The sequence below is a fragment of the Geotrypetes seraphini genome, chromosome 3, assembly GCF_902459505.1.
Source record: "Geotrypetes seraphini chromosome 3, aGeoSer1.1, whole genome shotgun sequence".
Lineage (NCBI taxonomy): Eukaryota > Metazoa > Chordata > Amphibia > Gymnophiona > Dermophiidae > Geotrypetes > Geotrypetes seraphini.
In genome coordinates, this window is record NC_047086.1 from 281,421,269 (window position 1) to 281,434,648 (window position 13,380).

Here is a 13,380-nt window from a genome sequence, read left to right on the forward strand (position 1 = left end):
CATGCCCACCATCTCTTATGTCTCCCTGTCCCTCACCCCCCCCCACCCGGATTAGTATATTGCACTGTTGCTTCCCATCCCTCAACTCCCTCAGTATAACTCTCTCCCGGGTCTGCAGCATCTTTCCCCTTCTATCCAGCATGGAAGGAAGGAGCGATCTCAGGGGAGCTGCAGTCCAGCAGCCCATGTGCTGTCCGCAGCATACCCACCGCCCTCGTCGTCCAGCCATCCCCCCTCTCTGAGCAGTGCGCACTTCTAAAATGGCACCCGCAACCTTTTGCAGTACTACAAGAAATGCCATGAGCACCCGTAAAAGGTCACAGCAGCCATTTTAGAAGGTAGCCACAAGGAGGCAGGAGCAAAAGGGCCACACTCCTGCCATGAAGCCCCTGCTGGACCACCAGGTACCTCAGTAGGCCTGGGGGAAGGGCAACACAAATATGACAGCAGGGAGAATTGTTGGACATGGTGGTAGAGAGGAGGCAGGGAGAAATATTGGATGTTGTGGTGGAAAGAGAAGGGTGGGACACATAGAAAAGGATGCAAGAGGGAGAAATGTTGGACATGGTAAAAGGAATGAAGGGAGAAATTCAGCATGGCGCTGAACAGGTGTGTTGATGGAGAAATGCTGGGCATGGGGCTGGTGGGGATAGGCAAAAGATGCTGCCCAAGAGCCAGGAGATGAGAAAGGGAGAAATGTTGGACATGGATGTAGAGGGAGTGAGAGAGATGCACCCTGGATTCCTCTCTCTCTCTTTCTTTCCCACTCCCTTTGCAGCAAGGGAGGGAATGAGAGGGAGATGTTGCATATAGGGGTGGAGGAGAGAGGAAGAAATGCTGTGCAGGAGTGGGGGGGGGGAAATGATCGAGGATAGAAGGGAGTGAAGATGCTTTACAATGGGAGGGAAGAGAGAAATGTTGGACCATGGTAGGAAGAACCAATGGACACTTGAAGAAGAATTTGCAGAAGACAGGAAAGCAGAAAGAGAGAGAAATTGGGACCAACTTGATGGAAAAATAAATCTCCACACACAAAGGTTAAAAAAAAAGGAATTTATTGACCGAAATATGTTATCTTGGGGAAATATATAGAGCAGATGTCTTTGTATTGTGGTCAACAGAAAAGGAAATGCATTTCTGGTTTTATTTCTCCAGTGTTGAAGTACTTGCTGACCTTTGCTGTGGCTGGTGAGAAACCACAAGCACTGCCAGCTAAGGACCTCCTCCAAAGGTGGCCAAAACTTCCCTCCACCAAGTGTAGCATTGCTGGCAGGATCCCTGAACCACTGAGCTGCCAGCATCTGTATCTCAGGGACGATGTTGCTGCCTGCCAAGCTTGGCAAAAGGGATCCCCAGCCATGTCCTAAGATGACATAGCTTGAGGGCCTCATCAGCTGGAGTATTTATATTTTATATTTACATTAGAGACTCTGGCAGAGATTCATTTACAAAGTATGTATTCTTCCCAATTAATATTTGAAATGCGTCTCCACCAGCGCCTTTAATTTAGCAGCATAATTAAATGAAATAACTACTTCTGAAGTTTATGGAGATGGGCGGGGACAGAAGAGATTACTTGCGGGAATGGATTTGATTTCAGTGGGGCTCAGGGGCTCAAGCAGGGACAGATTCAATTCCAGCAGGGACGGGTTTGATTTCAGTTCTCGCACAAATCTCTAGTCTCTCTCCTCCAAGAAAAGGCAGACCACACCAAAGGTTTTAAACTCCAACTGAACTTTTATTCTTTCAGGATAGAAAGGGTGCTTGCTTGAACAAGTTTCAGTCTCTGACAAAATCCAGCTATGTACAGTCTGTCCCTCTTAGCTGACACTTCAGATATTTTTAGCAATCAGAAAGATCCTCATGGATGGACCCCAGTCATTCAGGAACAGGAGATCTCCCCAAAACAAATCTCCCACCAAAGGACAATTCTTAAGTCTCCTCTGGTGTGAAGTCATTTCTCTAGACCTCCCTCCAGGGAGTTCAAGAGCTGCCTTGGATTAGCTGTAAGTTGAGCTCCTAGAAACTCCCAACCTTCCCTCATTGGGAAGGGAGCCTGGCAGATTCAGAGGAGCCAGCATGTCTGCCATACCCCAACTGTTCCTATGACAACTTCTCCTTGCAAAGGTGCAGACTTTTTACAAAGCCCAACTGTCAGAAATCCTTGTAGTCCCAATGTCTGGGACTGGAAACAGCAGTCACTGATGTAGGCCTCTTTATACATTATTACCCTTTACCATAGCCAGCCCTAAAACCTAGGGTCTGCACCCAATTAGTTGATACCTACAGAACTACAAACTTTTACACCACATTAGCAGTCATGGTAAACATATGCACCTTTCACTCCTTACCTGGTGCATAATGTTCACCCATGGCTACACATAATTAATAGCCTCCATCAGATTACCAGTCTAATGATTTCAAAGTGAACATATGAAGACCTTGCAAAGTACTGGACCAAAACCCCCCAAAGTACAATGACAATATCATAAATAATACACAATAGACTGAACAGAGGCATAAGTAAACAAGGTTCATTGAAGTTCATACAATTTAGATTTTCCACAAATATTACCTTGTACACCAAATGTAATTTTCTCTTGAGGTAGAGAACCTCTTCCAGTTCCTGTTGAACACGCAAAGACAGTATCTTCAGTGCGCAGATAAGCAGCCTGACTACAGAAATCTGGCACCACTAGCTGGCATGACAGTAATTCTTCTGACTGTAAAAAATACAATAAGATCACAAATTAACAATACTTTTGAGAAATCTGTCAATTATTATTCAAGCTCCAACAAAGCAAAGTTAGTCATCCATAACAAGTGTTCTCCGAGGACAGCAGGATACATATTGTCACATATGAGTGACGCCATCTAATGGAGCCCAGCACAGATGCTACTCAGTGTTCTAGAAAATTGTGAAGTCTATAGCAGTGCTGTACCACACTGCATGGGTGCCTTCCCACCCGACGTGTGTGTAGGGCCAGCAGCATGATGAAAAACCTTAAGCTATACAGCTCCTAGGGGAAAAAAGGGAGAGTATGTGGCAATATGTGTCCCACTGTCCTTGAAGAACACCTGCTACAGGTAACTTCATGTTCTCTGAGGACAAGCATGATGTCAGCTTACCACAGATGGGAATCCCTAGCTATCAGGCTCACCAAAAACAATAATGGACAATAGGGTCTTGCAATAGGTAGACAAACCAATTAACTTAGAACTTATATGCATTCCTGTTGTGTGGGTGCAGCCTGGAACAGATAAAAAAATGAGTCTAGGAGGGTAGAACTGGATTTTAGACTCCAAACAAATTTGGTAGAACTGTCTGACCAAACAGACCGTTACACTGGGAATCCTACTTAAGGTGGTAGTAAGAAGTGAATGTGTGGACTGAAGACCACACTGCAGCCTTGAAAATCTGAAAGAAGGCTACCTCAAGTGGACTACCAAAGCAGCCATAGCTCTGACACTGTGAGCCATGATATGACCCTCTAGAACAGTGGTCTCAAACTCAAACCCTTTGCAAGGCCACATTTTGGATTTGTAGGTACTTGGGAGAGCCTCAGAAAAAAATAGTTAATATCTTATTAAAGAAATGACAATTTTGCATGAGGTAAAACTCTTTATAGTTTATAAATCTTTCCTTTTGGCTAAATCTTAATAATAATATTGTAATTTATAGCTAAAGAGACATATGATCAAGAAACTTTTATTTTACTTTTGTGATTATGATAAACATACCGAGGGCCTCAAAATAGTACCTGGTGGGCCACATGTGGCCCCCCCCAGCTGCGAGTTTGAGACCACTGCTCTAGAATAAGCCTAGCCTGAGCATAAGTAAAGGAGATGCAATCTGCTAGCCAACTGGAGTGCATTTACTAATGGCTGTTCCATCCTATTTGAGTCAGAAACAAAAAGCTGGGTGGGTTGTCTATGTGGTTTGGTCCACTCCAGATAGAAGACCAAAGTTTGCTTGCAGTCTAATGTGCATCCGAGAAGGAAACAATCTCTGCAGGTGTTTCTTTAGTCGTGATGACCGCAGCAGTATCTCCATCCTTATCAGTGTTCTTTATGACTGTATAAATAACAGACTTAGTGCTGTCAGATGATGTGGGCACATCGTTGTCAACTGCGACATACAGCTCAAACTCTTGTGACGAGAGTCCAATTGGAAGTTCAATAGATGAACTATCAACTTCAGTTCTCTCATCAGATGCGTGAATGAAGCTCGCCCTTCGATAGAAATTTGAAATCAATATTGAAACTCGACTCCATACCTCCCGTACCATGTGACGAGCACTGTCATTTTTCTCATGAGCTCAGCAGCTCGGGGGGCTGGATTCCGTTCTTGCATCAATCACTGCCATCACATATCTTAGGACAAGTGATCTGTAATGACGTTTGAAGTTTTGATTATCCCTTGGTCCATTGGTTGGATCAAAGAGGTCATGTTTGGCGGCAGAAACATAAGTTTGATGTTGGTTAGTCTTACGTCAGTCGTGTGCAGCACAGTTATCACACAGCATTACAATGTGCTTTCTATACCTTCTCATCAGATTGTCAAGCTTCTGCAACTATACAATCCACAGTATCGCCGTCATTCATGTGTTTTTGTTGCTTTCATATTCAACAGGCAGGCGTTTAATGTTTTTGAAGCACTAAGGATTTTGATTCTTCCCAATCACCAGTGGCTCAAGCTTTTCACTACCGTCCATTTTGCAACTGAGCAGCAATGTCAATCGTTCTTTTGGTATCTTGGCCAAAGACAATGATTTTTGTCCACGCAATGCAATGCAATGGTACAGTTTCGAAAGGTCAAACACCTGGCCAGGCCTAGACTGCTGTTCCAAAATACGTGGCTCATTAACGTCATAACGTGATTGCTTTTAACCAGAATGAATGTAACGTGAATGAATAGAGGTGGGACCTATAACATCAGTGCGCATAAGCGGATTGTGTTCTTATCAGAATTGGAAATATCCGGAGTTTACGTCCATTGTCTTTAAAGTAAAAAAAAAAAAAAAAAAAAGGGACCGTGGTGGTAGGCTATGGATAACCGAAGTGTGCACTTAACTGATGTGCACTTAGGTGGAGTTGACTGTATTTTAATTCTGCATCCAATTTAAACTTATCTTTCAAGTTTCATTATGCCCTTTTGCAATCACCCATAGTTTAAAGTAGATTTAAAAAATATACTTCGTGGATAAAATTATAGCTGATAAAAAGTCAAAATATTGTATAGCAAGAGAAAAAGGAAAACATTACAATTGGCAAGTTTTCTATGGCTAGCATAAATATTAGCGCCTAAATACGATATCTATAAGAGTATATCGTCTGTCATGCCTCTACTCAGCCTTTGTCATCCCCTGTGAATACCTACCCCCTTACAATTACCACACTAAGGCCCAGATTCTATAAATGGTACCACCGCCAAATCGCATGTCAATCACGTGATAGTGCCATTTATAGAATCGCGCCTTTGGGAAAGATAGGTGTCGTAAATGTAGGCCAAGGCTTTCAAGGCCTACATGACCGGTGCCTACCTTTTATGTGATTCGCACCTACAGAGGCACTTTAAGACACCTAATGAAATGCCTACAGTGGGGTAAGGCATCATAAAGTGCCTTCTTAGGCGCGTGATTTTGGTGCCGTTTTGTTTAGGCGCCAGTAGGTGCCTACATTTTTCTTTTAAAAGCTTTTTTTGTTTGTTTTAAACAGCGTTTTCAACTTAAGTTAGGCACCAGTAGGGCCTAAGTCATTTTAGCATGTAATTCTAGAAGAGCAGTTGGTTGCACCACTGCCATTTACATGCATAAGTTACTACTATTACTACTTATTTCTATTTATTTAAAAATGTATATTCCGCATATCCAACAATTCTATGCAGATAACATGATAACATACATAATAAAATCACAAAAAAACATGACACATACAATAAGTAATAATATTAACTTTATTCTTCTATACCGCCATAATCAGACGACTTCTAGGCGGTTCACACTGAAGAGAGCTGGACAATCACCGAATTACAATATGCAAATTATTAAAATACAACATTTTACACAAGAGTGGACATAAAGCAATGTTACTTACCGTAACAGTTGTTATCCAGGGACAGCAGGCAGCTATTCTCACTAATGGGTGACGTGATCCAACGGAGCCCCGATGCGGACGCTTCACAAGCAGTCTTGCTTGAAGAAAAACTCGAAGTTTCGAGTCGCCCGCACCGCGCATGCGCGAGTGTCTTCCCGCCCAGACCAGGGCGCGTCTCCTCAGTTCAGATAGCTAGCAGAGAAGCCAACCCAGGGGAAGTGGGTGGGACGTGAGAATAGCTGCCTGCTGTCCCTGGATAACAACTGTTACGGTAAGTAACATTGCTTTATCCCAAGACAAGCAGGCAGGTATTCTTGCTAACCATAGTGGGATGGTGGGAGAGTTGGCAACTTAGGAGAATAAATTTTGTAATACTGTTTGGCCAAACTGTCCATCCCGTCTGGAGAAAGTATCCAGGCAATAGTGAGAAGTGAAAGTATGAACCGAGGACCAAGTGGCAGCTTTACAAATCTCCTCAATCTGAGGAAAGCTACAGAATCTGCCATAGCTCTGACCTTATGGGCTGTGATTTTTTTGTCAAGGGGCAATCCAGCCTGGGCATAGCAGAATGAGATGCAAGCCGCCATCCAGTTGGAGATGGTGCACTTGGAAACGGGGCGTCCCAACTTGTTCGGATCGAAAGAGATGAAAAGTTGGGGAGCAGTTCTGTGAGGTTTGGTGCGTTCTAGGTAGAAAGCCAAAGCACGCTTACAGTCCAGAGTATGAAGAGCAGATTCTCCGGAGTGAGAGTGTGGCTTCGGAAAGAACACTGGCAGGACGATGGATTGGTTAAGATGAAATTCCGAGACAACTTTCGGGAGAAATTTCGGATGGGTGCGGAGAACCACCTTGTCATGATGGAAGACTGTAAAAGGTGGGTCCGCGACCAGGGCTTGGAGCTCACTGACTCGTTGAGCGGAAGTGAGACCAATGAGAAACAGCACCTTCCAAGTGAGGTACTTCAGGTGAGCCTTGTGAAGAGGTTCAAATGGAGGTTTCATAAGCTGTGAGAGAACAACATTGAGGTCCCAAACCACTGGAGGCGGTTTGAGGGGAGGATTGACATGGAAAAGTCCTTTCATGAATCTGGAAACCACAGGATGAGCAGAGAGAGGTTTCCCTTGAAGAGGTTGATGGAAAGCAGCAATTGCACTGAGGTGGACTCGTATGGAGGAAGATTTGAGGCCAGACTGAGACAGGTGCAAAAGATAGTACAAAACTGAAGGCAAGGAGGAATGTTGAGGCTCCTGGCGCTGAGAAACACACCACACAGAGAATCTATTCCATTTTTGGTGGTAGCATTGTCTGGTAGTAGGCTTCCTTGAAGCTTCCAAGACGTCCCTCACAGGATGGGAGAACTGTAGAGGGTTACGTTGAGAGGAACCAAGCTGTCAGGTGTAGAGACTGCAGGTTGGGGCGAAGTAGAGATCCCTGATGCTGTGTAAGCAGAGATGGAAAAACTGGTAGAGGGTATGGCTCCCTGCTGCTGAGTTGAAGTAGAAGGGAATACCAAGATTGTCTGGGCCACCGTGGAGCAATCAGGATCATGGTCTGACTTCAGCTTGACCAGAGACTTTTGAATGAGAGGAAATGACGGAAACGCATATAGAAAGCGATTCGTCCAGTCCAGGAGGAATGCATCTGCCTCGAGGCGCTGAGGGGTGTAGATCCTGGAGCAGAAGTGAGGCAGTTTGAAGTTGTGGGGGGCTGCGAAGAGGTCTATCTGAGGCGTTCCCCACAGGGAGAAGATGTGATGAAGGGGCGTGGAGTTGAGGGTCCACTCATGAGGTTGTAGAAGACGGCTCAAGCTGTCTGCTAAGGCATTGTCCGCCCCTTGAATGTAGACTTCTATGAGGAAGGTGTTGTTGCGAGTCGCCCAATCCCACACTTTCAGAGCTTCCTGGCAGAAGGAGGCCGATCCCGTGCCTCCCTGCTTGTTCACATAGTACATGGCGACCTGGTTGTCTGTGCGAATGAGGACAACCTGGTCGCGAAGGAGATGTTGAAAGGTCTGGAGAGCGTTGAAGATCGCCCTGAGTTCTAGGAGATTGATGTGGCACTGGCGGTCCGTGCTGGTCCAGTGACACTGGGTGCGGAGGCCGTCCAGATGAGCCCCCCAAGCATAAGTCGACGAGTCGGTCGTGAGGACTTTCTGATGGCGGGGGTTTTGGAACAAGCCTCTGTAGAGATTGGAGGATAGCATCCACCAGCGAAGAGACTGTTGCAGAGCAGGAGTGACCTGGATGTGTTGAGTCAGAGGGTCGGACGTCTGTGACCACTGAGACACCAATGTCCACTGAGGCGTCCTTAGGTGAAGTCTGGCAAACGGAGTCACATGTACTGTAAAGGCCATGTGGCCTAGCAGGACCATCATCTGTCTCGCCGAGATGGAAGGTCGAGAGGACACTGAATGGCAGAGGTGAAGAAGATTCTCCATGCATGGGGGAGGGAGGAACACTCGGAGTTGGGTCGTATCCAGGATCGCCCCGATGAAGGGGAGAGTCTGGGAGGGCTGTAAGTGGGATTTTGGCAAGTTTATCTCGAATCCCAGATGTTGTAATAACCAGATTGTCTTCTGGGTCGCGAGGGCGACTCCCTGGGACATGGAATCCTTGATGAGCCAGTCGTCCAGGTAAGGAAACACCAGGAGGCCGTGGTTCCTGAGTGCTGCGGCTACCACTACCAGGCACTTGGTGAAGACTCTGGGGGATGAGGCCAGGCCGAAGGGAAGCACTCGGTATTGAAGATGAAGATGTTCCACCCAGAGGAATCGGCGTGAGGCCGGATGAATGGGAATGTGAGTGTAGGCCTCCTTCAGGTCCAGAGAGCATAACCAGTCGTTCTGCTCGATGAGGGGATATAGGGATGCCAAGGTCAACATGCACAACTTTTCTCAGACCAGAAACTTGTTGAGCACCCTGAGGTCCAAAATGGGTCGCAGATCGCCGGTCTTCTTCGGGACAAGGAAGTACCCGGAGTAGAACCCCTTGTTCTGTTGGTCCCGAGGGACCGGTTCGAGAGCTCCGAGCTGCAGCAAGGCCTGGGCTTCCTGAAGAAGAAGGGTGGTCTGCGTCAAGTTGGAAGGATACTCTCTTAGAGGATGTTCCGGAGGAACCTGGTGGAATTGAAGGGAGTATCCCTCCTTGACAATGGAGAGGACCCAGAGGTCGGTGGTGATAGTCATCCATCGATGGAAAAAATGGTGGAGGCGACCTCCGATAGGTGGAGTTGCTGAAAAAGGTAGAACGACAGAGGTTATGCTCTCTTTGAGACAGTCAAAAGGGCTGAGGAACCTTAGGAACAGCAGAAGGTTTCTGAGGATGCTGCCTCTTCACAGGCTGTCGGATGGGGGGAGCCTGTTTCGGGGGGTAGCGTTGCTGGTAGATCAGCGGCGGGCGTGATTGACGAGGAGGAGCAGGCCTGGGCTTCAGACGCAGGATGGACTGGAATGATTTCTCATGGTCCGAGAGCTTCTTGGTTACCGCCTCGATGGACTTATCAAAGAGGTCGGAGCCAGCGCATGGAACATTGGCAAGCCTGTCCTGGAGGTTGGGGTCCATGTCAATTGTCCTCAGCCACGCCAGCCGGCGCATAGCCACCGAACATGCTGCGGCCCGAGCCGCGAGCTTGAAGGCATCGTAGGAGGACTGCAGAATCTGCACCTGGAGCTGGGATAACGAAGCCAGCGCCTCCTGGTACTCGAATTGTGCCCTAGGATCCACTTAGGGCATAAACTTCTGGAGTACGGACAAAAGGAACTCCAAATATGTTGTGAAGTGGAAGTTGTAATTCAGGACTCTCGAGGCCATCATGGAGTTCTGGTAAACTCTCCTGCCAGACCGGTCCATGGTCTTTCCCTCTCTACCAGGTGGGACGGAGGCGTAGACCTGGGAGGGGTGGGACTGCTTCAGTGAGGACTCCACTAGCAGGGATTGGTGGGAGAGCTGAGAGCCACTGAACCCCTTACGATGAACAGTGCGGTATCTGGTGTCCAACTTACTCGGCACCGCGGGGATCGAATAAGGTGTCTTGAGGCACCGTGCAAAGGTCTGGTCCAGTAGCTTGTGTAAGGGAAGCTTTAGGGACTCCGCCGGTGTTGAGAGAGGCGCATAGTCTTCAGGTATTCTTTCAAGAATTTGGACCCCGTATCCAGGGGGATGTCCATGTCATCAGCCATCTGTCGAAGGAACGAGGAGAAGGACAGTGTTGAGGCCCCCAGGTAGTGGATGGGGCTGGAAGCGGTTGATCGAAGCAGGGGTAGTTGCCGTAAAGGCTCGAACCCTGTCGGGGTGATCGGTTCCAATGGAGGCATTCGCAAAGACTCTGCTCCTTGCATCGATGGAATCGGCTCCAACGGAGACACTCGCAAAGACTCTGCTCCTTGCATCGAGTATATCGGTTCCAATGGAGGCATGGGCAAAGACTCTGCTCCTTGCGATGCATGCATTATTGCCAGACCAGACACTCGCAAAGACTCTGCTCCATGTTGAGAGTGTGTTCCCCGCTGAGGCACTGGAGGGGGCTCAACCTCGCGAGAGGCCTCCACGTGCCCAGGCTGGATTTGGGAAAGAAGCTGAGGCCCCATCGTGGTAAAGAGCTCGATGAATTGCTTCTGTAGCATGGGCTGGAACGAGGCCGGCAAGGATGGATCCGCATCAGAATGGGACCACCTGCGCAGGCCTCGCGCTCCCTCGGGGCAGTGTGTGAGTGCTTGGACTTCAAGGTCTTGGGTACTTTCAACACTACTGGGGGAATGGGCTGCTGAGCTACCTGACCTGAGGAGGTTGAGGAAGGCATCGCAGCGGGCGCCGGAGTCTGAGCCGGGACGATCGAGGCGGGCTTGATGAGACTCGGTGCCGCAGAGGTGGTAGGCTGTGGAGTTGCGGATGATGTCGAAGGCGAAGGTCCCTTCAAGGTCGACGGCTCCGTCGAGGACTCCATGAACAGCGATTCCCACAAAACGCAACGGCACTTGAAGGCACGTGCGGTGAGTGTGGAGCAAGGCCGGCACGATTTCGGGAGATGTTCAGGCCCCAGACACCTAATACAGCGTCGATGAGGGTCCGTTAGCGAAATCGCACACTGGCACTTGGCACAATTTTTAAAACCGGTGATAGGCTAGGACATAGGCCGAAAAAGCTCCGCCGCAAGATCGAAGCCGCGGGGTGCGGCCACGTGGCCTGCCCGGTCGAACGTAACGAAGAATTTTTTATTTTTTTTTTTTTAAACAATAAAACACGACGAAAATAAGCGATTAAGATCAAATAAAAACAAAACCGCGGACTTAGAAGACACAAGTGAAGAAAACTTCGCGCAGAGAGTCGAAGACGGACTTCTCGGCTCCGCGGAAAAGTAAGAACTGAGGAAACGCGTCCTGGTCTGGGCGGGAAGGCACTCGCGCATGCACGGTGTGGACGACTCGAAACTTCGAGTTTTTCTTCAAGCAAGACTGCTTGTGAAGCATCCGCATCGGGGCTCCGTTGGATCACGTTACCCATTAGTGAGAATACCTGCCTGCTTGTCCTGGGATAAAAGCAGTATTAGATTTAGTGAAAGCACCAATACAATGATACATAAACATCCAATTCACTGAAACTAATAACAGCATTCTCCCTCCCAAATGACGTGCTAAATTCATGAAAAACAGGCATGGGCACTTTACAAGCAAGTGGGGGTTAGGAGTTAAAAGCAACCTCGAAAAAGTGGGCTTTTAACCTGGATTTGAATACTGCTAGGGATGGAGCTTGATGTACTGACTCAGGCAGTCTGTTCCAGAAGTATGGCGCAGCAAGAGAGAAGGAGCATAGTCTGGAGCTGGAAGTAGAGGCAATGGGTACAGTTAAGGGAGACTTGCCTAATGAACAGAATTCTCCAGAAAGAGAACAGGGAGAGATAAGAGAGGAGAGATACCGAGGAGCCGCAGAGTGAATGCACTTATAAGTCAATAACAGGAATTTATTTTAACAAATTCTATACCATTTTATTCCAAAATGGTTTACAATAAAATTACATACATAAAATATTGAAACAGGTCAGAACAAATCAAAACAAAAGCAGAAAGATTCAATTTGAACTGAATGCGTTAATGAATAGGGAGCCAATGAAGTGACTTGAGGAGAGGGGTAATGTGAGCATAGTGACATAAGTTTATAGTTATGTGTAAATGTTATTATTCTATAAATCTAAGTGCACAGCAGGTGCTTAAATTTAAGCAACCTGCTATAGATTAAGGGAGCATGTGCAAGTCTAGGTTCTAGGAGACTAGTGAAGCATTCCATATTGATAAATCCATTATAAAACAAGTTTTCAAAATTGAATTGCTACAGAGCAAAAAGCTTACCCTAGCAGTTTTGTTAATATTCAAATGCCATTCCACTCTGAGACAATAACCATATCAGTATAATGGGGGACAGAGGAAGAAGTTAACTAAACAGATTATGTAAAGTATTAGGAATTCAACCAAACTATTACCTGATACATGTAGAAGATATTTGCTTATATGTAATTATTTTCCTGTGAGCAGCATAAGCAGCCAAAAGCACCTCGTCCCAGAATTTTCTGGAAAAGCTTTTCTATATGCCACCACACAACCAGCATTTTAGTTGTTTGCTTAATTTAGTTAACCAATTCATTTATACAACTGGAGTGAAAACTTTCCCCCGCCAACAGGAAAGTGAGCAGGCAGTCTGGCTTAAGTTGCTATTATTTTTCTCTAACTTAAGTTACCACAAGCCACAATGATGAGACTATCTAGTTAAGAGTTATGAAGTTTTCAAAGCCTCGAGTCCACTCTGCCAGACAAGCATCTGAAGTGGACTCTGGTCCTTGAATTCTCATGCCTCAATAAATTGGTTAGTCTCTAAGATGCCACCTGCCTCTGAATATTTTTGTTACTTCAGACTAATGAGGTTATCCTGACAAATTTATTATCTGACAATTAAGCGTTGCATAGAAACATAGAAATAGACGGCAGATAAGGGCCACGGCCCATCTAGTCTGCCCACCCCAATGACCCTCCCCTACCTTTCTCTGTGAATAGATCCCACGTGTCTATCCCAGTTGGTCTTAAAATCAGGCATGCTGCTGGCCTCAATAACCTGAAGTGGAAGACTATTCCAGCGATCAACCACCCTTTCAGTGAAAAAGAATTTCCTGGTGTCCCCGTGCAGTTTCCCGTCCCTGATTTTCCACGAATGCCCCCTTGTTGCCGCGGGACCCTTGAAAAAGAAAATATCTTCTTCCACCTCGATGCGGCCCGTGAGATACTTGAATGTCTCGATCATG

At 46.8% G+C, this 13,380-nt stretch overlaps 1 protein-coding gene across 3 annotated transcripts in view; it reads right to left on the bottom strand.

Moving 5' to 3' along the window:
• The window catches only part of NUP133 (nucleoporin 133), a 211,997-nt gene that overhangs the window by 133,308 nt on the left and 65,309 nt on the right, over positions 1–13,380 (bottom strand). For all 3 annotated transcript variants that reach the window (XM_033938695.1, XM_033938694.1, XM_033938696.1), the window contains exon 10: positions 2,576–2,723. In XM_033938695.1, coding sequence (XP_033794586.1) covers positions 2,576–2,723 — 148 coding nt within the window. The remainder of the gene's footprint in view (positions 1–2,575; positions 2,724–13,380) is intronic.